The sequence below is a fragment of the Symphalangus syndactylus genome, chromosome 9 (genome assembly GCF_028878055.3).
Source record: "Symphalangus syndactylus isolate Jambi chromosome 9, NHGRI_mSymSyn1-v2.1_pri, whole genome shotgun sequence".
NCBI lineage: Eukaryota > Metazoa > Chordata > Mammalia > Primates > Hylobatidae > Symphalangus > Symphalangus syndactylus.
Window position 1 is genome coordinate 88,823,365 of NC_072431.2, and position 23,414 is coordinate 88,846,778.

The 23,414-nt window shown below is 42.4% G+C and overlaps 1 protein-coding gene across 3 annotated transcripts; it reads left to right on the forward strand.

Annotated features, from left to right (window-relative positions):
- Positions 1–1,777: 1,777 nt before the first annotated feature.
- INHBA (inhibin subunit beta A) lies at positions 1,778–22,261 on the forward strand. 3 transcript variants are annotated; one of them, XM_063609638.1, is made up of 4 exons: positions 1,778–1,847; positions 1,963–2,150; positions 6,880–7,408; positions 16,839–22,261. In XM_063609638.1, exons 3-4 carry the CDS (start codon positions 7,021–7,023, stop codon positions 17,729–17,731), a joined length of 1,281 nt encoding a protein of 426 aa, XP_063465708.1. In that variant the 5' UTR covers positions 1,778–1,847; positions 1,963–2,150; positions 6,880–7,020; the 3' UTR covers positions 17,732–22,261. The 3 variants fall into 3 exon arrangements, with proteins under 3 accessions (XP_063465708.1, XP_063465709.1, XP_055149327.1); XM_063609639.1 differs by lacking the exons at positions 1,778–1,847; positions 1,963–2,150 and adding an exon at positions 4,318–4,403; XM_055293352.2 differs by lacking the exons at positions 1,778–1,847; positions 1,963–2,150 and having other exon boundaries at positions 6,519–7,408.
- The last annotated feature ends 1,153 nt before the right edge of the window (positions 22,262–23,414 follow it).

Here is a 23,414-nt window from a genome sequence, read left to right on the forward strand (position 1 = left end):
GATATTCAGCGCATCCCTGGGCCCTACCCACTAATGATCAGTAGAACCTCCCTCCCAGCTGTAACAACCGAAATGTCTTCAAACATGGCCAGATGTCCCCCCGGGAGCAAAATCGCCCCGGTTGAGAACCACTGCTGTAGAATGAAGAGTAATAGGTTACTTACTGGGTTTTCTTCCTCCTTCTCTTTTCCCTAATTGTTTTAGTTCTAGTATCTGGGTTCCCTTGGTTCAGAAAGCAACATTTCCAAATAATCTAAAAACAGAGTGCTCTTACATAGCAAAAGGCCTTGTGGGATATTCTGGTGGTTCTGAAAGAAATGTGAAGCTTAGGAGTCAAGTTTCAGATTAACCATTTCTGACCCTGTTGTTCTCAATGAATTTTAGGGGACTTTTTAATGCTTTCCTCTCTCTCTCTGTTTCGAGCTATTCATTCATTGATTTAACTTAAAAGCAAAACAGCTTCCCGGTTCAATTTTGAATGTGAAACGCTGATTCTCCTTTGTCCCAAATCTTTCTACCTAACATTCAGTCAAAGCTATGTACAGGCTTTGGCTGTCCAGGAAACAGGCAGTGTTTGCCAATCCCGTGTTCAATTTAAACCATTTGATGAGACCCTTCATCACAGACTCTCGCAGTCTCCCTGCAGCAAATAGTACTCTGGATCCTGCCCACGTTCTCTGGATTCTGAGCTGCCTCTGGAGGGAGTCACCTCTCACCAACAAGGCCAGGTTTTCCGGCCCGAGCGCCAGAATAACACATCAGCTGCTGGGAACACCTCGAGTCCTTTTGATTTCTCTCCATAGTCACGTTTTATGTTCTGTTTCCCAGACGGGATGAACCAGAAATCATGCTTTTTTGGAAACAGATTTTTTCATAGGAAGGAACGAAAACACCGTGACTCGTCAGCACTCTTGTCCGTGCCTCTGAACCCCCAGACTTGTGTCATTTCAGCTGAATCAGAGAACAACATCCCAGTCACCTGCTTGGGGCGTTCGTGTCTCCTGGCTTGTATCTTTGACTGAATAACAGCAATCCGTGAGCAGCAGCTAAAATAATAGAGCCCTGAAAAATACCCCAACCCCCCTCCCTTTCCTGGGCCTGTATCCTTGCTCCAGGAGTAGTGAGGAAAGAGACCAATTAATAGCGTGGATGAAAGCTGAAGGACAGACGGTTTGCTTGAGAAGAAAAGTGAACATTCTTGCTTCCTTATCTATGCCAATTTTGAACAGGGACAGCTGCTGCCACAGGTAAACACCACTATAGGGTTGGCCGTGGCCCTAAGCTAGGTGTCACCGTAAGCCACGGGCCGGCACACGAACGCTGGCCTCTCCTCCATTCGCACAATTGAGCTCTTATCCTTAAACGAACTTTGTTTTTTGACCAGCTCACTAATTGTGATTGAAAACACCAGCTCCCCAGCAATGCACACGCATTGGAGTTAGCAGCAGCAAGACAGGCCCTAATTGCTCCATTTACATAAAAGTAGAAACATACAACTTCTAAATATAAATCTCTGGCACATCGTTCCTTTTGCAATTACAGTAAAATAAGGTACCACAGTTTCCCTCCCGGCTCCTTCTCGCAGCAAGCTGCTCCACCGGGTTCGCTAGTGGCTGCTCCTCGAGGCGAGAACAGAGCCATGCAAATGCTCCAGCGTGGAGTTGGGTTTGTGAAGTCGCCAGTAAATCAGGCCGCCTCCACTAGGTGAATAACGCGGTGGCAGCGGGCCACTTTGTTAGTGCAGTCGCTGGAGGACCGCGCTCCGCACTCAGAAGGGGGCAGTTGGCTGGTGCGCGAGCGCTCCCGGCTCGCCTCTGTCCGCGGGGAGCCAGCCGGCCCCTCCGCAGGTCCCGCTCCCTGACATTTGCTGTGGTTTCACTCCCTGGCACTCAGGGCTGGGTTCAGAGATTCCCAGCTGCACTCACTGAACAGTGATTTTTTTCCCCTCCCTGAATTCTTTAGCTGCCAAAAGGGGGGGAAAAATCAAGAGCTGCTCTTAAAAGAAGTTGCCCTTGCTGGTGCTCAGGGTAAAAATAGAGGCTACGGCTTAGACCGGCTTGGCCCTGGCTCCAGGCATCCTGCGAACTGGGCTCGAGCAGCGGCCGCGTTCCGGCGTGATCCCTGGAAGCTGCCAGCAGGTGCTGCTCAAGGTACAGTAGCAGGGCCGAGAAGCCGGGACCCGAAGGGCCTGGGGTGCGGGGAAGCTCCGGGGGAGGGGGAAGTGAAAGAGAAACCAAACCAAGGAAGGAGAAGGAGATTCTGGTCAGGACTGGGTTGACCAGCTTGTGCCCCGGGCCCTTGAGTTCCGCAGGGAAAAGCTGATTCCCAGTCTAGAATATTCCACAGAAGCTATTTTAACCTGCCTGCTTCCTCCACCACCCCCACCTTGATTTGCACCGAGCTAGGAGGCATTGCCACTGTGGTGCAGGTGGTTGCAGAGAGGTTGCAGCACGGCTGGTAGGCTGGCCCGGCAGGTGGGCACTCGGTGGCATCAGATGGCCAGCGGAGTTTCAGAGTCACACTTGTGTTGTGGCTCCTCTGGTCAGAGAGCTGCAGATTCCTGTGACACCCATGTTTAAGAAGAGCCACCAGGCTTCTCAGAAATAGTATCACTTATTATCTGACGGCTGCACTTGACCCCCCACAGGTTCATATCATGGATCCCATTTTATAGATGGGAACACTGAGGCCTGAGTTTACACAGTGAGTGAGCAGAGGAACTGGGATCTGATCTGGGTTTGTTTTGTGCCCCCACCCCAACCCCACATCACCTAGACACACACACACACACACACACACACACACAACTTTGTGTGGGGACGGAGGGGATGTTTTCAGGACACTAGGGTTCATGTGTGGGTCAGGGGTGAGTTTAGATGCCCTGAAGGTCATTGACTCCACTAATTCTCAGCAAAAAGGGTGGAGAAGTTCCTTTCTTATAAAGGGTTTGAGTTCACCCAGTGCTAAGCTGAGGGGCAGGTTTGGAGTTCACCATCATTAATCCTATTTCTGTCTTTGCCACTCAGATTCACTCTCTTCCTCTACAACCTAATGATTTTTTTCCTACTTCATTTCTGCATATGCAGTTCTTAGAATACTCCTTCCCCCCACCCCCATGCAGCTCAGCACCCACACTTTCTCTGTATCTAGCCAAGAGAGACCCTTTTACACAGAAAACTTCTGGTGTCCTAATGGAACCTGCTTAAGCCACACATCAGGAGGCCAGAGCCTCTATATTTTGCTTGTGGGCACAGTGAAAAGTTTATTTTATGCATGTTAAATCCTGCATACAAAACAACATATCTGGTCATATGGCTCTCATTAGCTCCCAATTTTGCACATTTTATCCAACTTGTCACGAGAACTGGGCTTATACTTCGACTATAGTCCTTCAAACAACCCTTCACCATTCTTGTCAGAGGACCCCTTCCTCCTGTGTTATTTACCAGACTTACCAACACCCCTCCCCCACAAAAAAAAGCCTGACCAGCTTTACCCCTATTTCAAGGAGTGTTCACTTCTTTTCATTAATCTGCTGTTATATTTGTAACAATTTAGAAATTATAGGAGTTGAATTTCTGGTAAAAAGAATGATGCATGAGGGTTTTTGTTGTTGTTGTTGTGTGTGTGTGTGTGTGTGTTTGGTTAGTTAGAATGGGATTCTAAAGACCTGGGAAGGATACTCATGAAGTTCACTTAAAGAGAATTACTATTTCCAAAGTTCTTGATTTATGAAGCAGGCACTCAATTTCAAGATGTAAAATAATGGTGTAAGTTGGTTGGGGTGGGGGGAGACCATCATCATATGATTATACAGATTTTCCCAATTTTTTTCCTCAATGAAATAGCTTATTTTAAAAATATAAAATTAGAATCCCTGTAAAGAACACTAACAATTTTCTTTCCTGAAAGAAACAATAAAATACTTTGTAAATAGAAGCAACTTCATGAAGTAACAGATGTTTTATGTAAAGACATAAAACCGAACCTGAATATAATGAGACGTGTGTGCGAGTAGTAAAAGTTGAAAGTTGGACACACTCATTGAGACATATCTATTTGATTCCAATGTTTTTCTAAAAGGTAGAGTAATCCTAGCCAGAGGTTTCACTGGCTCAGTGCATCACCCAGTAGTGTCTCAGAAGCCAGGAAGGGCTTTCCATTAGATAATGAATTATGAAATGTCTCACACTGGAAAAACCAGTCATCCGCTGATGTCATGCTGATTCCAACCAATCCCAAACAAAGCCCCAGCCCTCCTCTGTTTCAGTGGTACCAATGTGTGGTGTACAAATAAGTAGTACAGTATAAAACTTCACAGTGCCAATACCATGAAGAGGAGCTCAGACAGCTCTTACCACATGATACAAGAGCCGGCTGGTGGAAGAGTGGGGACCAGAAAGGTAATGCTTTTTAACTCTTACTTCTGAGCTCTTTACACATTCAAAGATAGGATAGCTAGGAGGAATTTTACAACTAATTGGCATTTCCAATGTGCATTGTGGTGTGTACGTTTTTATATTATTCAGGCAGGTTAATATAGCTTTTAATAGTCCTAGAGCATGCAAATAGATTATATGTTTATACAACCCACTCAGCACATATATACAAGTACATATGCCAAAGAGAAAGCTATTTTTAAGAGTTACATTCTCAAACAGTAAATTCAGGGAACACACACATACTCAGATGCAGAGAGAATCCAAATATTGATAAGTTGCACTTATCTAAATGCTGCTATTAGGACTCTTGAGTTGTTTAGAGCCATTAAACTTTTGGTTGTATTTCAGACTTTCTTGTAAAACTTAATTGGACTACAAAACATTTTGGGTACTGTATATGTGACTCCAAATAGGTGGATGATGTTAAGTATTATAGTACAAAGATTTTTTATAAAACCATTGTAACACAAATGTCCCCTGCCTCCCCCATTCTCTTTCACCATCCCCGTAAAAGATATGAGGCTTTTTAGGCAATGTTGACAAAGTCTTAACAATAATGGTGGAGTAATTGATGTTTCTGGAGCTGAAACCCCAAAGGTGTTAGGTTACTTGTAACAGAAAAAGTCTTACAAATAGTTGTTTTGGAAAAGGGGACAGTATATATAATTCAGAAAGCATTGTTAACCTGTGCAAACTGTAATTTTAACTTAGTGTCACAATTTTCTTGCCCTCTTCCCCTTGCACTCAGATCTTATCTTGTAGTAATGATATTTATTAACTCTTTCCACCTAAACTGCATTGCTTGACTATAATGCTATGAACACACTAGGTGTCAGATATAAGCTGAGTGTATCTTCAGAAACCAAGAGGGCTTATGTGTGGGAAAGAAACCGAGAGGGAAGGAACGCTTTAACAGATGGACCCCTTAAAGATTCTTCTGCAAGATAAAAGCAATAAGACAGAAAATGAAAAAAAGGGGAGGGGGAAGAATTTTTTTTAAGTCTTAGAAAGGCATTGTTAAAAAAATTCACATTTTTCTTTTTCTGTGCACACTAAAATCCATGATGATTTCATTTGCACTGTTTCTTTGAGGGAAAAAGAAGCAGTCAAGGAGGCTGTCTATGAATGCACTGGTCGGGACAGGCTTGGGGCAAGCTGAAAAAACTACCACATGACAGGGAAAAATAATTTGCCAATATATTTTAGAGAGTCTTTTCCCATGGGACCAGTTATTCAAGTCATAGGAGTGCACTCTTTTTATAAAAGGATGTGGGAAAGGCCAAGAGAATTTTGCATTTTATCTGTGAAGTCCGGCGAGTGGTGGTAGGCTGTAATGTGTGAGAGTGAGTGGGTCCCCGGCAGGAGGGGGCAGCTGAACGCGATGGAGAAAGCGCTTCTGGAACTTGGGCTGGTGACAGGCTGCCTGCCCTCTGGTCCTTCAGTGCCCTGCTGCATTTCACAGTTGGGAAGAGTGGAGTGTATTATATGACCCCAAACAAAAGTTCCATTGCGCTCTCCTCAGATCGCCTGCCAGTGTTGATGACCTGAACATTTAATATGAATGAATGGGGGGAAAGGACCATCTCCCCTGGATCCCATCAGAGGCCAGAACAATCCACTGGCCCAGGCACCCTCTGTTACCCCTGAGTCCCTCTTCCCTGACCTCCACTACCTGTCCACCGGACCTCCCTGCACCCTCTGCCCCACCACGAGGCCAGGTGGGCGTTTTACCACCTAGGGCTGTGGCTTCGCAGGGTGGAGGGGCGGTGGGAACAGACTTTTTCAATCAAGTCATCCCTGTTGATTGAGACACTGTGTTTGTTTGGGGTTTCTTTTCCCCCCTCCAAAAAAGGAAGAAGGTGAAACCAGGAGACTGGGCAGAGAAAGAAAAAAAAATAGTGAACAAAATTAGGAGAATTTATTTTAGAAGAGAAAGTAGAACCCCCGAAAATGGTGATATTTGAAGAGAGGTGTCTGTGAGGAAGCTAAGAGCAGAAGGAGAGCAGCCTGTCAGAAAACGGGCTGTCCCTCCCTCCCTAATCACAGCCCTACTCACAGCAAACTCCCTCCCTCTCCATTCACTCACTTACTTAGGGCCAATCCGTTCTCTCTCTCTCTCTCTTCCTTTCCCTCTCTCCCTCTCCCCCTCCCTTTCCTCCCTCTCTCTCCCCCCTTCTTTCCCTCTCTCTTCTCTCCCCCTCTCTCCTCTCTCTCTGTCTCTCTCTCCCTCCCATCCTCTCTCTGTCTCTGTCTGTCTCCCCCCCACCCTGTCTCTCCCTCCCTCCCTGTCTCCCTCCCTCCCTCCCTCCTTCCTTCTCTCTTACTCGGAGACAGTCAGAACTCTCCTCCCTGACAGCCACAAACCTACAGCACTGACTGCATTCAGAGAGGAACCTGCAAACAAAACTTCACAGAAAACTTTTTGTTCTTGTTCCAGAGAATTTGCTGAAGAGGAGAAGGAAAAAAAAAAAAACCAAAAAAAAAAAAAAAACCCACACACACAAAAAAACCTGCGCGTGAGGGGGGAGGAAAAGCAGGGCCTTTTAAAAAGGCAATCACAACAACTTTTGCTGCCAGGATGCCCTTGCTTTGGCTGAGAGGATTTCTGTTGGCAAGTTGCTGGATTATAGTGAGGAGTTCCCCCACCCCAGGATCCGAGGGGCACAGCGCAGCCCCCGACTGTCCGTCCTGTGCGCTGGCCGCCCTCCCAAAGGATGTACCCAACTCTCAGCCAGAGATGGTGGAAGCCGTCAAGAAGCACATTTTAAACATGCTGCACTTGAAGAAGAGACCCGATGTCACCCAGCCAGTGCCCAAGGCGGCGCTTCTGAATGCGATCAGAAAGCTTCATGTGGGTAAAGTCGGGGAGAACGGGTATGTGGAGATAGAGGATGACATTGGAAGGAGGGCAGAAATGAATGAACTTATGGAGCAGACCTCGGAGATCATCACGTTTGCCGAGTCAGGTTGGTGCTGGCATTGGCAGGGGGTGGGGAGGGGTGGGGGGATGGAGGGTAAAATATGTTTCTTTGACAGTCCCAGGAGGAACTTCTTTTCCCTTCAGCTGGAAACTGCCTGGGAAGGTTATTAGTTATTAGGTGATGGTAGCGGACTAGCCGACGGACGGCAGGCAGGGGAGGGGGAGAGGACTTTACAGAAAAGGAATTCTCTGTCGAGCTCTGCCTGGAGATGACTGGCTTACACTTACTAAACTCAGCGGGTCACACAGAGAGGAAGCTCGGGGCCAATGCTGAGCTGGAAGGCAGACTGTGAGGGGCTGCCTTGCCCTGCCCGTGAAACCAGATCTAAGCAGCCGGAGGAAAGCCGGGGCATTTTCGGGTGCTTGGGGAGCAGAGGAGGCTTCCGGACCCCATCCAAGTTTTTATTGAGGGTAGAGGGGTGAGTGTGCCAGGATTGGAGTGGAATGGCACAGATGAAGTCACTCTTTTAAAACAAACCTTTCCCTTTAAAAGTCCAATCTGGGGCCACATTGGAGAAGCAGGGCATATTTATGAGTGACAGTCATTTTTACCTTTAGAAACTGTCTATAAGTGCACAGGCATCACATTCAAGACAGGGAAGAGCTACTTTGGGGGACAGTTGTCATTGAACCAGCAGTTACTTTTGGGACACTGACTTTTGCTCTCTGAAAGAAAAATAAATAAATAAATAAACCAGTTTTGTTCTTTCTAAAGTTACTAAGAGCTCTCTGCCAAGGAACGCAACCTTGACAAAGTACTCTCAGATACTACGCTGAACTCACTCAATCCTTAAGAGGAAGAACTTTCATAAATAGATTCTAATCATTGGCCCAGGACCACACTAACCTGTTGCTGAATAGCAATACCTGTCAAAAGTATGGGCCCATGGACTTGGAGGCAGGCTATTTTTATAGTTAAGTGACACAGGTCATTTACATGCCTGCAAGCCCATGCACGTCAGGCACACAGATGTGTTAATACCGTGTTACTTTCATGGTAATGCCAGGCTAAAGAATTGCATCTTTTGCCAACTCCATTTGAAAGGAATGCCATTGTTTTGTTTGGTAGAGCATATGGCCAGTAAAGTATGTGCAGGGACTCCCAGCATTTTTGTTTAAAAGTTTGCCGCAGCAATATAAACAATTAAGGCAACACTCAGAATTTCCAATCTGAAAACCTGTTGACTCAGATGTTCTGTTTTCAAGAAAACCATGAAAGACCAGGGCATCTTTCTGGGGGTGCAGATAGCCTGCTGGCTGCGTGGCTTCCCCTTGCAGGAGAAGCCCTGGTGTCCTACAAGCTTCCCAGTTTGGCTGTCTCACCAGAAGCCTCTCTCACTTAGGGGAGATCCTACTTTCTTTCCCTAAAGCTCTTTCTTAACCCAGCCCCAAAAGGCATGATCATTAAGACTTTATCTTCTGGAGTTTTTTGAGGAAGAAAGCTAGGTTGGAACTTTTCAAGTTGACACCCATTTTTTTTTCTCAACTTTTCTGGTGGGAAAAGGTAAAAAAGAAAATATTTGTGATATTTGGCTGCACGTGTGAAACAGATTTCAGTGGTCTAGAGGGTTGCTTCGTGTTTTTATATACCAGCCTCCATACATGATGGATTCAATGACAGCTCCTATCCAGTTGCCTTTAACCATGTCATATGACTAAGTGTACCTATGCCTTTGACCACTTTTAACTGCACTACTGTTACTAGCAATATGCCCCTCTTTCTGACTTACTGGACTTGTATAGCGAATCACTCTCTTAGCATTTAGAGATTTGGCAGTGAAAAAATTTGACCATTTACATTCTTTCTTATGTGTGGTCTTCCTTCCTGTGCCAATCTTCTCTCAGGTGTATGAGATCTTGTCATTTTTTTACTTCTCAGTTAGGTGTTTAGTTTGAAAGAAAATGAGCGACTTTTAAAAAAGCGATTCGTTGGACGTTCACGTTGAGTCAAGTTTAAGATTTGTAATGGGAAACTCATGGTTGACTTTACAACTTGACTTTGGATTCTTAGAAAACGTTTATTACAATTGCTTATTTTTCTCTGAGGGATTTCACACATCAACTTCAAGTTGATTTAATGTAATTTCACATATTTAATGAATTGCTATATGGACAGTCTACTGTTCAAGCAGAAAACCACGTGAGCATTTTGCTGCGGATTTTGCTAATCCAGGAAAGGATATTTATCATCTGAATGATTGTAGCAAATATATGAACATGAATAGCAAAGACCTATGTCTTGTTGCTTTTGGAATAATTCAACTTTAATAACATTCCAACTATGTGGAATGTCAAGAGTTTTTGGAGAATAGAAAAAAGAATGCATTTTTCTTTCCCTTATAACCATTTTGTGCAGCATAGAATCCAGACATTGTCGCCCATGAGCATGCCACAGACGCAGACCCATAGCGACCCCTTTCAACCTCAAGATTCTTCAGTTTGAGGCTACGTTTAATTTTTGCCTTTTCTCTCCTTCATTGTTGGATAAAGCCAAGGCATGGCTACAGAAGTAGAGAGCCTGCAAAAACTGAAGTGCTGAGAACTCTTTTAACTGAGTTTGTCCCATCCTGTTTAGGTAGAAAGTGCCCAATTTTTGTAAAGTTGATGCGAGTTGTTATTGACTAAACAGCAGGGAATCACCCTAAGGCTCTCTGAAATGTATCCCAACAAACAAAAATGATTTTATTTTTATGTATGTCACATCACCCAAGATTTCTCACCAAGGTTAGTGTGTTCTTTGCATGGCTGGCACAAAACCCTCAATGTTTACCTTAAGGCCTACAGAGTTCTTCACAATGAAAGATAGAAGGGATGGGTAAGCCAAACTATCACTATAAATGTCAATGAAGCTAAATTCAGTGGCCTTTTTGGCTGATACAGCTTATTTTTATTTTGTTTTGACTCATGACAGTAGCTGGTCAATCAATGCATAATAATAATGTAACTCTGAGTCTCCATATGCTGTAAAACCTGGATGTGGGTTCTGGTAATTAGCTTAGCAATTGATAGCACTTGTTGTAGAAAGAATAGGGAAAGACAAATGGAACACCAAGAAATGGATGTGCTCACGTAGCCTAGGTGTTGTTGAGTGCAACACTTAAGTCTACCCCTTGGAGGATACTATGTATGGAAGATTTGAGTTAGAAGTTTGCATTGCTCAGACAGGGATCCAAGAAGCTTTGCTTGGATAACCATTTTCCCCACCCCAAGAAAGCCATCTCAAAATGAAGCTGACTCCCACCATTCCATTCCCATCTTCTGAACTTTTCTGTGAATCACCCCTCTCTTAGGGATTCCTTGGGGTTACTCGCTCTCTTCCGTGAATAATGGGGAAGAGCGGCCACAAGAGGGCGCGTTCCAAAGACTTTTGCTCCTTGTCAGTGTATCCAGGGAAAGGCAGTTGCGCCTACTGGAAGCCCCTGTCTGTAGCGCCCTAATCTTGGTGATAATCAGTTACCTCCTGCTCCCTCTCATCCTGCAGAAAAAGTTAGGAATTTATGAGATGGGAGAAGCATGACTACCTGTAACACATTAAATGAGACAGAAGGAAAGGAAATGGAAATTCTAGTGATACATGTGAACATTCCGGAGCTCTATGGAAGGCAGACGAGTGATAAATTTCAAAAGCAAACAAAGCGGAGCAGGGAGAAATGTGACCATGAATCATCAGCGATACTGATTTGCTCACAAGTCTCTCCCTAATACGGTCTCCCGGGTCGTAACAAAAACATCTTCCGTCTCCCCTGATTTTGTTGCCTAGTTTTCCTGCCTTATCAACAGTTTCCACCAGCGACAAATGACAAGTGACTTCAAACAGGGAGGAAAAAAGCTTCTTTCTTTAATGCCTTGTGGGAACATGGTGTTCAGCTTCTGAGGATGCGTTTGTTTCCGAACTGAGGGTGTGGAGAGAAATGGTGGGGAAAGATGGGAAAAGAGATTAATAGTGGTCTGCGGCCTGTGCAATAGATGGGCTGGGCTGGGAGTGGTGGAGATGCCAGGGTGGAAAGTCCGTTGTAATATTTAAAGAACTGCAGTAATACCTTCCCAGGCACTTTTCTTGAAAACACATATTTGTCTTGGCCCCTCTTCTGCTAAAAAATACTTGCACATGATCTCCTAGCTGTAGTTCTGAATTCTTCGTACTCCGCTGGTTCCTAGGTCCAAAATCAAAAGTGCCGAAGTTCTCAGGAACTTTGGAAGAAGTCTCTGAAATTTTGTGAGTTGAACCTTAAGAATTTCTGCTACTTGTAGGAACCCAAAACCCCTTTCTCCCGAAATATTTAACCTTTTTCATCACCATTTTAATGGAAGAGGCATGGATGATATATGTTTGCGGCTGGGCATTTATAAATCAATAATGGACCCTAAGGAGGGACATCAAAGCTAAAAATTAATCAAGATAATTTATGGTCAAACCTATAGTTTACTGCAGGAAAGATCCTCTACTGTAGGTCAAAGGAGGAATAACCTTAAGATCTCACTTGCTGCTTTCTGCAGAAACCCCTGGAAGCAGTCCAAATGCAGTTAGAGCTTCAGAGAACGCACCCTGTAAATGGTAGTTGTGTATACCCTTACCATTGACTATACCATATCTAGGCACAGTGAAATCTTGATGAAGAATGGAAAATTAAAGGAACAGATGCTTTTTACAGGGAGGCTTCCCCCAACCCCCACCCCATGGTAAGTTTAAATGTGTTCTATAAACAACGAGGCTTTCCACATTCACATTAGAGACATAATTATTGCCCATATGTAAAAGAGCAACATATTTTAAGCAGGACCCTGGTGAGGAAAACAAAACTAAATCGAAACACTGCATGTGTGTGTTGCTTATTTAACTGAAAATGTTCATACACCCACAAATCTGAGATGCTGGACTTTTGGATGAGTCCAGCATTTTGCATCTTAGCTTAGGGGGAGGGAACAACAAGGGGCTTAGTTGCTTAACCCTTGGCATGCCTTCATGATTGACTTCTTCAAAACATTTTAAAAATTCTGAAAGCAAAGGAAAATGTGCTGCAAACACCCTTTCAGCTATCTTTCCTTCCAGCTTACACAGTCCCTCTTCTGTCCAATCCTTCCCACCCGGCAGCATTTCAGAGGTATTCCCTGTGAGGTACAAAATTTCTCTTTGCCCATTTTTCTGCACCTCTTTTTCTCTCTCTTTGGTATGTGTCCACTGAGCTCATAGAGGTTTAAGTGATGAAATATTATCACCCACATGGGTTTGCGTGGGACTTCTTTAGTGAATTACTCAGGCAGAGCAGGCTGTGATACAGCCTTGCTCACAAGCCTCGGGAGGGAAAAAATAGCACAGAGGATGAAAAGAATATTATCAGAGAGTAGGTAATGAAAGGTTAGCAAAGCAACCAGCTATATCTGGTTAGCTAGGTAATAGTGCAGGAACCTAGGTCGCACCTGTACAAACTAATGCAGAACCTGCTCACGGCGCATTATGGGAAGGCATTCATTTCAAGATTTTACAGCATGAGATATCTGAGTGAAACCTGAAACTGATTAGAAATTGATCCTGAACATCCCAGCCTTAGTCACCCTTCCCTTTTTCAAATTGTTATGCATGGAGATTGGAGGATTGGGGCATCTTGAAAGTGTCACTGCCGTAGAGCAATCTCTCTCAGGTAATACAGAGATAAAGGGAATATAATAAATTGACCTGTTATTTTTTATATTTTTCATACCTAGGACATTCCGAGGCTGTAATATATTTCTGAAGCCTACAGCCCTGATAAACATCAATCCCACGTCAGTTTCCAGCAGTCTCATCTCCCCACACCCTTCTGCAATGAAAGCTAATGTAAAAGAAAGAAATATGCACTGCTTAATAAGTCAGAATACAATAGAACTTGTAAAATGTACCTGCATATAAGGTAGACATTAGGAAGACTTGAATCTCTCTCTTCCCCCTGTTCTCCTGAGCATTATGGCAACAGCATTTTCATGAAATTAGTTCTGTTTTATTTTTTTTCCTGATAAAATATCATGCAATATACAAATAGCAGTTCCAGAAATGGACACCAGGAGAAGGAGGCGACAGGCATGTCAATTAGTAGGGGGAAAATCCAAATGTCAGAAATATGGGGGAGAGAGAAAGCACGCAGGCAGTGGATGCAAATACAGGGAACAGTCTTTCAATTCAGATAATTAAACGGATGCATAAATCAGCGCCCTTGCCTCTCCACAATACGCAGGCGATGCCATGCCGTTAATTATCAGCCAAGACCAGCATGAAAGTCATTTTATGATGACTCTCTGATCCTAATATAACAGCACCTGACAGATTGAGCCCCCTCTAATGAGTACTCTCTTTGTACAATCCTCTCTCAGGAACACTAAATCATTTGCTTCCAAGTACAGCTGCCTGTGAAGAAGGGGTGGGGCTAGATCACGCATCAGAAACCTGCTCTTGTGAAATGAGGGGCTGTCCTGTAGGCTGTGTAACTGGAAGCCAGCAGCCTCAGCCTCTCTAGCCCTACAAAAGCAATTTGCACACGGCTGTACCTAATTCTAGTCAGCCAAGTAACCCCCCCTCGGCACCCCCACCCAAACATCTGCAATCGGCCTTGGGTGTTATTCATGGAAAGTCCACTGCGTGCAGGTCAGCACTGCTGTCCATTGGCCTTCACCCTGACCCCTTCTGGCAGGTGTGGATGAGAGTAGAGTAGAGCTCATGGGGATGAGTTACCCCAAACCCAGTGAGCCTCCCTATCCGGGGAACTAGTCAGATGCTCCAGTTTCACACTCTTTCCTAGAAAAACAAAATCCAACCTTGTGCCCTCTGGGTTCCCTAATTTAGCAGCTACTATCTCTGTTTTTGGAGTGACACCCTGTGCAGTTTAGGATTTCAGAAGCTGTCCTGCATAGAGGCAGAAGGGAAACAGCAGGTGTCTTGTTAACATTCTCCATGGGGCAAGGCAGATGTGCCCACGCTGGAGGTAATCTGCACACCCTCCAGGCCAGTTATCCGAGGCTTGGGAGGTTTCCCTCGGCCTTCTCCTAAGGCCTTGGCAGGACCCTGCCACTCTAAAATCAGCTGCTGATTGCCTTTTTAGATTTGCATGATGAAGCTCTGCTTCTGGGAATCTTCTTCTCTTTTACTTTGTTAAGAAACAAACAACAACAACAAAACCCACACCAATTCTTAGCAAAGGGGAATATCGAATTCAGATTTTGAAAAAATAAGTGATCATGCTTCCTAAAATAAGACAGCTTCTCCCTCTAACTGCTCTCTGCTCTGGTATTCTATCTAATCATAAACCCAGCTTTATTATTCATTTCAACTCCTGCCAAAGACATGAGGTCGGAGTCAGAGGAACTCCCCTTACCACCACCACCATCATCATGGCCAGCATCCTCGTAAGTTTATAGAAAGATGCCAGAGAACCTTTCATATCCATCTGCAGCCCTGCTTGGCCCTTGCCTCAGTGAATTTACCACTATCATAATCACAGTGTGCAGAGTGTGTTAAATTAAGAACAGAATCTACAGTACGCAATGCACAGAAAAGCCTGCCTTCTGCTGCAGAGAACTTGAAACTGTGCCTAAAATTTATAGTACCGTAAACATCTCAGGGCCTCGAGTGATAAGTATGGCTGGATTTCCGTTAACTATAGAAATCCAGGCAGGGAGATCCTCTCAGGGAGTTGCAAGTTCTAAGATGAACTTCTTGAAGATTGTTCCCAGATTTGTGCATGGGATACATGTACGGCGGACAGTTGTAAGGAGGTCCGTGGTCATGGAAAAGAGGATATGTTTCTATATGCCACCAAGTGGGAAAAATGGAAGTGAGGGAAAATATTTGATTAATCAAAAAATTTTAGTTTGGATACCTGCTTTCATAGTAATTATTGCTGTGTCATTAAACGTACAGTTGCTTAGGAAAAGAGAAGGAAATAGGTGACTTTCTAATTTTAGAGTTAGGCTAGAACTGAGTGGTTGCTAAATTCAATTGCCCTGACAATGTGGAGATTTCCTGTCCATTAGCAGCGACTGCTATTTGACATATGTTTCTGGTGCCCATTAATCGCACTGTAATGGGTCAGAGGCAAAAATGGGGGATTCAGAGGTACAAGGTGGCTCTCTTAATTTAATAGGACTCAATGCTAAGGACGCCTTCATTTGTTAATAAGTAATCAAGTCATTGGCTACTTTCTGCTAAAAACTAGACTATGATAGTGACCTTAGACCCTGGGCATTCTAAACTAGGCTGGCAGGAGGGTGGTGGCAGAGGTGATGTGAGGGAAGCCTCCTAGATGAACTGTCATCCAAACAATCTGAAAATTGAAACATTATTGAAGGCAGCACTAAGGGTGGTATGTTGGAGTTGGGGCAAGAGCACTTGAGGCAGAAGGAACAGCAGGTGTCACTGCCTGCAGGTGAGAGAGGGGGTGGAATTCTCAAGGCCTTAGACCCCAGAGAACAGGACTGGGCAAGAGCTGACATTCAAGGGAGGAACAGAATGTACAGAGCCCAAAGTCCCAGGCACTTTCTGTTGGATACTGAGCAATAGGAATTCAGTAAAGGACTTTCAAGAAGAAGTGATGTGATCAGATCCACCTGTGGGAAAGATGCCTTTAGCTGCTTCATGGAGAAATGAATGGAGAGGAGGCCTTCCTTAGTGCTGGAGAGGCAAAGTAAAGAAAATGCTGCTGCAGTGACCCAGCAAAGAGGTGATGGGGGACGAATCAGGCTGTGACAAGGGAAGAGGAGGCTGGCTCAGTGTGTCTCGACTGCACAGACCTACACAGCGAGGCGGGGCCAGGGGCTGCATTTTTGTCTGAGAATAGTATTTCCTTAGCTTTCTAGAGCTTACAGTGTCTTTTCATTTATGTTATCTCATTTGACCTTCCTAAACCTGTGAGATTAACAGGTCAAATGTCCTTATGTCACTCCCATTTTCGTAGAAGATGAAACTGAGGTTAAGCAATTAGTCAACAGACACAGACCCGCAGGCCCTCTTCATTCTAAAGCAAGGGTCTAAAACCTTTTTTCTATAAAGGGCCAGAGAGTAAATAATTTAGGCTTTGTGAGCCAGACAGTCTGTTGCAGCTACGCAGTTCTTGGTTATTACAGTGCAAAAACAGCCATAGGTAGCATGTACAGAAATGAGCATAACCGTGCTCCAACTAAACTTTACTTACAGGCACTAACGTTTAAATTTCAGATAATTTTCACATGTCACAAAATATCACTTTTCTTTAACCACTTAAAAGTATAAAAGCCATTCTTAGTTTGGAGGCAGTACAGAAACAGTTTCAGCCCGTGGGCCGTCATTTGCTGACCCCTATTCAAGAGGGTCTATCACGGAAGACTCCTGCTTGCCTGAAATTTGTGAGTGCGTGTAAATGTTGGAATTAACAGGTGTCCCTGTTTTCTCTTATGCTGTCTTTCATCTTCAGGAACAGCCAGGAAGACACTGCACTTCGAGATTTCCAAGGAAGGCAGTGACCTGTCAGTGGTGGAGCGTGCAGAAGTCTGGCTCTTCCTAAAAGTCCCCAAGGCCAACAGGACCAGGACCAAAGTCACCATCCGCCTCTTCCAGCAGCAGAAGCACCCGCAGGGCAGCTTGGACACAGGGGAAGAGGCCGAGGAAGTGGGCTTAAAGGGGGAGAGGAGTGAACTGTTGCTCTCTGAAAAAGTAGTAGACGCTCGGAAGAGCACCTGGCACGTCTTCCCTGTCTCCAGCAGCATCCAGAGGTTGCTGGACCAGGGCAAGAGCTCCCTGGACGTTCGGATTGCCTGTGAGCAGTGCCAGGAGAGTGGCGCCAGCCTGGTGCTCCTGGGCAAGAAGAAGAAGAAAGAAGAGGAGGGGGAAGGGAAAAAGAAGGGTGGAGGTGAAGGTGGGGCAGGAGCAGATGAGGAAAAGGAGCAGTCGCACAGACCTTTCCTCATGCTGCAGGCCCGGCAGTCTGAAGACCACCCTCATCGCCGGCGTCGGCGGGGCTTGGAGTGTGATGGCAAGGTCAACATCTGCTGTAAGAAACAGTTCTTTGTCAGTTTCAAGGACATCGGCTGGAATGACTGGATCATTGCTCCCTCTGGCTATCATGCCAACTACTGCGAGGGTGAGTGCCCGAGCCATATAGCAGGCACGTCCGGATCCTCACTGTCCTTCCACTCAACAGTCATCAACCACTACCGCATGCGGGGCCATAGCCCCTTTGCCAACCTCAAATCGTGCTGTGTGCCCACCAAGCTGAGACCCATGTCCATGTTGTACTATGATGATGGTCAAAACATCATCAAAAAGGACATTCAGAACATGATCGTGGAGGAGTGTGGGTGCTCATAGAGTTGCCCAGCCCAGGGGGAAAGGGAGCAAGAGTTGTCCAGAGAAGACAGTGGCAAAATGAAGAAAGTTTTAAGGTTTCTGAGTTAACCAGAAAAATAGAAATTAAAAAAAAAAACAAAAAAACAAAAGTAAATTAAAAACAAAACTGGATGAAACAGATGAAGGAAGATGTGGAAAAAATCCTTAGCCAGGGCTCAGAGATGAAGCAGTGAAAAAGAAGGAATTGGGAGGGAAAGGGAGAATGGTGTACCCTTTATTTCTTCTGAAATCACACTGATGACATCAGTTGTTTAAACGGGGTATTGTCCTTTCCCCCCTTGTGGTTCCCTTGTGAGCCTTGAATCAACAAATCTAGTCTGCAGTAGTGTGGACAAGAACAACCCAAATAGCATCTAGAAAGCCATGAGTTTGAAAGGGCCCATCACAGGCACTTTCCTACCCAATTACCCAGGTCATAAGGTATGTCTGTGTGACACTTATCTCTGTGTATATCAGCATACACACACACACACACACACACACACACACATACACACACACACAGGCATTTCCACACATTACATAGATACACATACTGGTGAAAGAACAATTGTGTGCAGGTGGTCACACTTCCTTTTTCTGTACCACTTTTGCAACAAAACAAAACAACATTAAAAAATTGAGAACAAGTATGGAAAGAGTGAAAGATCAAGGAAAAAAGAATACCAAGTTACATTTCGTTAAGGTGCTTATGATCTTAGAACTATGCAACCTAATAGGTTTGAAACTGTTTACCTGAGAGAGAACAAAAAGAGAGACTTTTTTGTATTGGAAGTAATCTGATTAATTTTTATTTTCTTCAAGGAGAGATACTTGAAAGGAATATGTTTGTCCATCTGTTGGATCCAAACATTTCTATATTTTGTAAATGTTGTTGTTGTTTTTTTTTTAATCGTTTACTATTTGCACTACAATGGTGTTTGACCTGTCTAATCCTTATTTAACAAGTATTTTCTTTGGTTGGGGGTGGGGGTGGGGTTTAAGAGCTGCACTTAATGTGAGCTATAAAAGAACTGCTACAGCACACAAAATAGCTATTTTTATTATTATAATTATAATTATTATTATTATTTTGTACCTTAAAAAATAGACACATACACCAAAGACATTTGTGTGAGCCTTTAAACAGTCTGTCTGTGGTTGGTATCATTCACCATCAATGAGTCAGGGGTTGGGATTCAAGGTTGAGAAGTGTGGATTGTGTTCAGGCTTAAAAGACCTGAGAAGTTTGGTTTTTGACTCCTTTTACATCCATGAAACAGGACATTTCATACTGGATGTACAGTAGTTGTACACTGTTGGATATCAAGTTCAATCAAATTCATGGAACTACATGCTTGTATGTGTATATATACATTGCTTGTGCATATGCATATCTGTATGTATATATACATGTATTGTACCATGTCCATACACATTTTAAGCACTTCAGGCTGTCATTTTTTAATGTTCTTAAAGCAATGAATGTTTGTGTGCAAAACACAGTATTTTTAAGAAGGATAGGCTATAGTTTTTGCTTTTACTCTGAAATAGGTGGGCACATTTCAAAAATTCGGATGGGAAAAAGCCTGGAAATTCCAGTGAATATTCAGCAAGGCCCTCTTTCGTTGTACAGGGATCAAATTTCCTCCTGTTTTTTGTGCCCCCTCCCACTTCTACAAGTTATCCCCTGTGGGGAAAACAGGATGATAATCAAAACTCTGGGCTGATGTTTTTCCAACTTAGTGTCTATTGGAATCAATCTTAAATCAGAAGCTTTTTCAGAAAAATAATATTTAGGCCAGAATTTGAGTTGAGTGTATTTTTTAAAAATGATTAAGGCTTGGTTGTGAGAAATATTACCTGTACCAGCTGGGAAAAATAATGTCGTCACTAACTAAAAGATAATTAATTTGGGAGAAGGTGTTAAGAGAGGGAGAGTAAGGAAGAGAACAGTTAAGAGGAGGCAGAGATGAGGGCAGTAGTAAAAATCTCTAAAATTTTAATTTATAGCCAAAACTCTTCATGTGTAAATTTGTACTGATTCAGATGTAGAAAAGAAAAAAAAAAACCTTTGTTTTATAAATATCAAAGTACATGCTTAAAGCCAAGTTTTTATCTAGTTTATTCTAGTATTTAGCTTGCCTGGAATAGCTAATAAATTATTCATGTATGTGCTTTTGAAAATCAAGAGCCCTGTTTTTACACATTTGTGTGAAGTTGGCAAATATTTTGAAAAATGGAAAAAAGTTTCTAATAATTGGGAACAATTACATTAATTAATATTTTGTAAAATATTGAAGCTTTTAGCCCTATGTCAATTTGTAAATTAAAATAAATTAATTATAGGAAAAGAAGATAACAGTGAGAAACCAAACATTACAAAAGGTGGTTTAGCTCTCCTTGAAAAATATACCAAGTTGGTATACTATAACACTTGGCTATATGTAGGCAACGTCACTACTGGGCAAATAAACTTACTGTGTTCTAGAGGCCACCCTTTCTTATGCAGAAAATACAATATGCACTGCATGAGAAGCTTGAGAGTGGATTCTAACCCAGGTCTATCGACCTTGGATATCATGCATGTGGGAAGGTGGGTGTGGTGAGAAAAGTTTTAAGGCAAGAGTAGATGGCCGTGTTCAACTTTACAAAATTTCTTGGAAAACTGGCAGTATTTTGAACCGTGTCTTCTTTGGTACTGGAACCTGCAGAAACAGTGTAAGAGATTAAGTCCTGGTTCACTGCGCAGTAGCAAAGATGGTCAAGGCCATGGAAAAAGCAGAAATTTACCAAGAAAGCTGATACCCATGTATAGTTCCCATTCATCTCAAATACAACTGCTATCTTTTTAAGCTAAGTCCTAGACATATCAGGGATAACATGGGGGTTGATTAGTGACCACAGTTATCAGAAGCAGAGAAATGTAATTCCATATTTTATTTGAAACTTATTCCATATTTTAATTGGATATTGAGTGGTTTATCAAACACCCACAAACTTTAATTTTGTCAAATTTATATGGCTTTGAAATAGAAGTATAAATTGCTACCATTTTTTTGATAACATTGAAAGATAGCATTTTACCATCTTTAATAATCTTGGAAAATACAAGCCCTGTGAACAACCACTCTTCCACCTAGCAGCATGAGGCCAAAAGTAAAGGCTTTAAATTCTAACATATGGGATTCTTAGTAGTATGTTTTTTTCTTGAAACTGAGTGGCTCTGTCTAACCTTACTATCTCCTCACTCTTTCTCTAAGACTAAACTCTAGGCTCTTAAAAATCTTCCCACACCAATCTTAGAAGCTCTGAAAAGAATTTGTCTCTAAATATCTTTTAATAGTAATATGTGTTTTATGGACCAAATTGACATTTTCTATTTTTTTTTTTCCAAAAAAGTCAGGTGAATTTCAGCACACTGAGTTGGGAATTTCTTATCCCAGAAGACCAACCAATTTCATATTTATTTAAGATTGATTCCATACTCCATTTTCAGGTAGAATCCCTGCAGTCTCCTTAAAGGTAGAACAAATCCTTTTTATTTTTTTTCACCATTGTGGGATTGGACTTTAAGAGGTGACTCTAAAAAACAGAGAACAAATATGTCTCAGTTGTATTAAGCACAGACCCACATTATCATACTCACTTAAAAAAAATGATTTCCTGTGCACCTTTTGGCAACTTCTCTTTTCAATGTAGAGAAAAACTTAGTCACCCTGAAAACCCACAAAATAAATAAATCTTGTAGATGTGGGCAGAAGGTTTGGGGGTGGACATTGTATGTGTTTAAATTAAACCCTGTATCACTGAGAAGCTGTTGTATGGGTCAGAGAAAATGAATGCTTAGAAGCTGTTCACATCTTCAAGAGCAGAAGCAAACCACATGTCTCAGCTATATTATTATTTATTTTTTATGCATAAAGTGAATCATTTCTTCTGTATTAATTTCCAATGGGTTTTACCCTCTATTTAAATGCTTTGAAAAACAGTGCATTGACAATGGGTTGATATTTTTCTTTAAAAGAAAAATATAATTATGAAAGCCAAGATAATCTGAAGCCTGTTTTATTTTAAAACTTTTTATGTTCTGTGGTTGATGTTGTTTGTTTGTTTGTTTCTATTTTGTTGGTTTTTTACTTTGTTTTTTGTTTTGTTTTGTTTTGTTTTGTTTGCATACTACATGCAGTTCTTTAACCAATGTCTGTTTGGCTAATGTAATTAAAGTTGTTAATTTATATGAGTGCATTTCAACTATGTCAATGGTTTCTTAATATTTATTGTGTAGAAGTACTGGTAATTTTTTTATTTACAATATGTTTAAAGAGATAACAGTTTGATATGTTTTCATGTGTTTATAGCAGAAGTTATTTATTTCTATGGCATTCCAGCGGATATTTTGGTGTTTGCGAGGCATGCAGTCAATATTTTGTACAGTTAGTGGACAGTATTCAGCAACGCCTGATAGCTTCTTTGGCCTTATGTTAAATAAAAAGACCTGTTTGGGATGTATTTTTTATTTTTATTTTTATTTTATGTCTTATTCATTTTCCGTGATCAACTTTGCACACATATTGACACGTCCTTTGCTGGGTGATAATTTTGTTTTTACTGTAATTATCCAGAAGAGGATGAGAAACAGACTGAATGTGGGAGAGAACAAAAGCTGGAGTGAGAGAGCTCAAGTAGAAAAAGAATAGATATTGCCATGGCAGAGGCTGGTAATGGGCTGCAGATGCTTGGATCAGCAATATTTATATTTTATTCTTTTGTTGATTTCCCATTTCTTCAAGTATAGTGGCAAATACCCACAGGAAATAAAGAGATATTCATTCCTTCCCTCCCTCCTTCCTTCTTCCTCCTTTCCTTTCTAGCTAGAAAACTGGAAATGCATGGAGCAACTAGAGTTAGAGAACTATATACATGGGGAAAAATGTACTTAGTCTTATTACCGGGACCAACAGAGTTGGAATTTGGAATTACAGAAGTAAGGTCAAACATTAATTCATAGGTTGACCTTTTCTTCTATAATTTTTCTCTATTATCTGTGCCCATCTCAGAGTTTGTATGGAGAAAGTAACTTCCAAAACTGCTCATTTGGACCAGGAATGTCCCATGTATGGCCTCATTTGATGTTCACATATCATCGTTTTAACTACCCTGCACAACAGGTGTTATTGCTGCTTTTACAGATGAATTTGAGGCATGATTGAGTAATATTAATTGGAATTAAAATTCCAGCTGAGGTCTATATTCAAATCTAAAGTTAATTTTCTTTTTGTTCTTCCATAATTGCATTTTTGTGTTAATTTTCTTAGGTAGTAAAAAAAAAGGGGTAAGTGGATTGAGTGTTGAAGTCACTTCTAACTTTTTAACACAGAGATACTTCATACTCACCAGATAGTTCACTGGCACTTAATCTTGAAGTGAAATGCCAAGTTCATGTAAATTTATCCTAAACCCTTTTTACTTTAGTAGGAAAGTTTCTATTTTTAAATTAGAAAATGGGAATTGTTGGTTTTGCTTTATATTTATTACTTTGTCTTATCTTGCTATTCTCATATTTTGTTAGGGGTATTCCAAAGTACTTTATTTTACTTTGTGGACAGTGGGACATTTGTGTGTGCATGTATGTGTGTGTGTGCCTGCAGGTACATATATGAGC

What these genes read in the sequence shown, in the direction of transcription:
- INHBA (XM_063609638.1), top strand. Translation starts at nt 7,021, where the DNA reads ATGCCCTTGCTTTGGCTGAGAGGATTTCTGTTGGCAAGTTGCTGGATT. An exon ending in CATCACGTTTGCCGAGTCAG is followed by an intron (nt 7,409 to 16,838) that starts GTTGGTGCTGGC and finishes TTTCATCTTCAG; the next exon opens with GAACAGCCAGGAAGACACTG.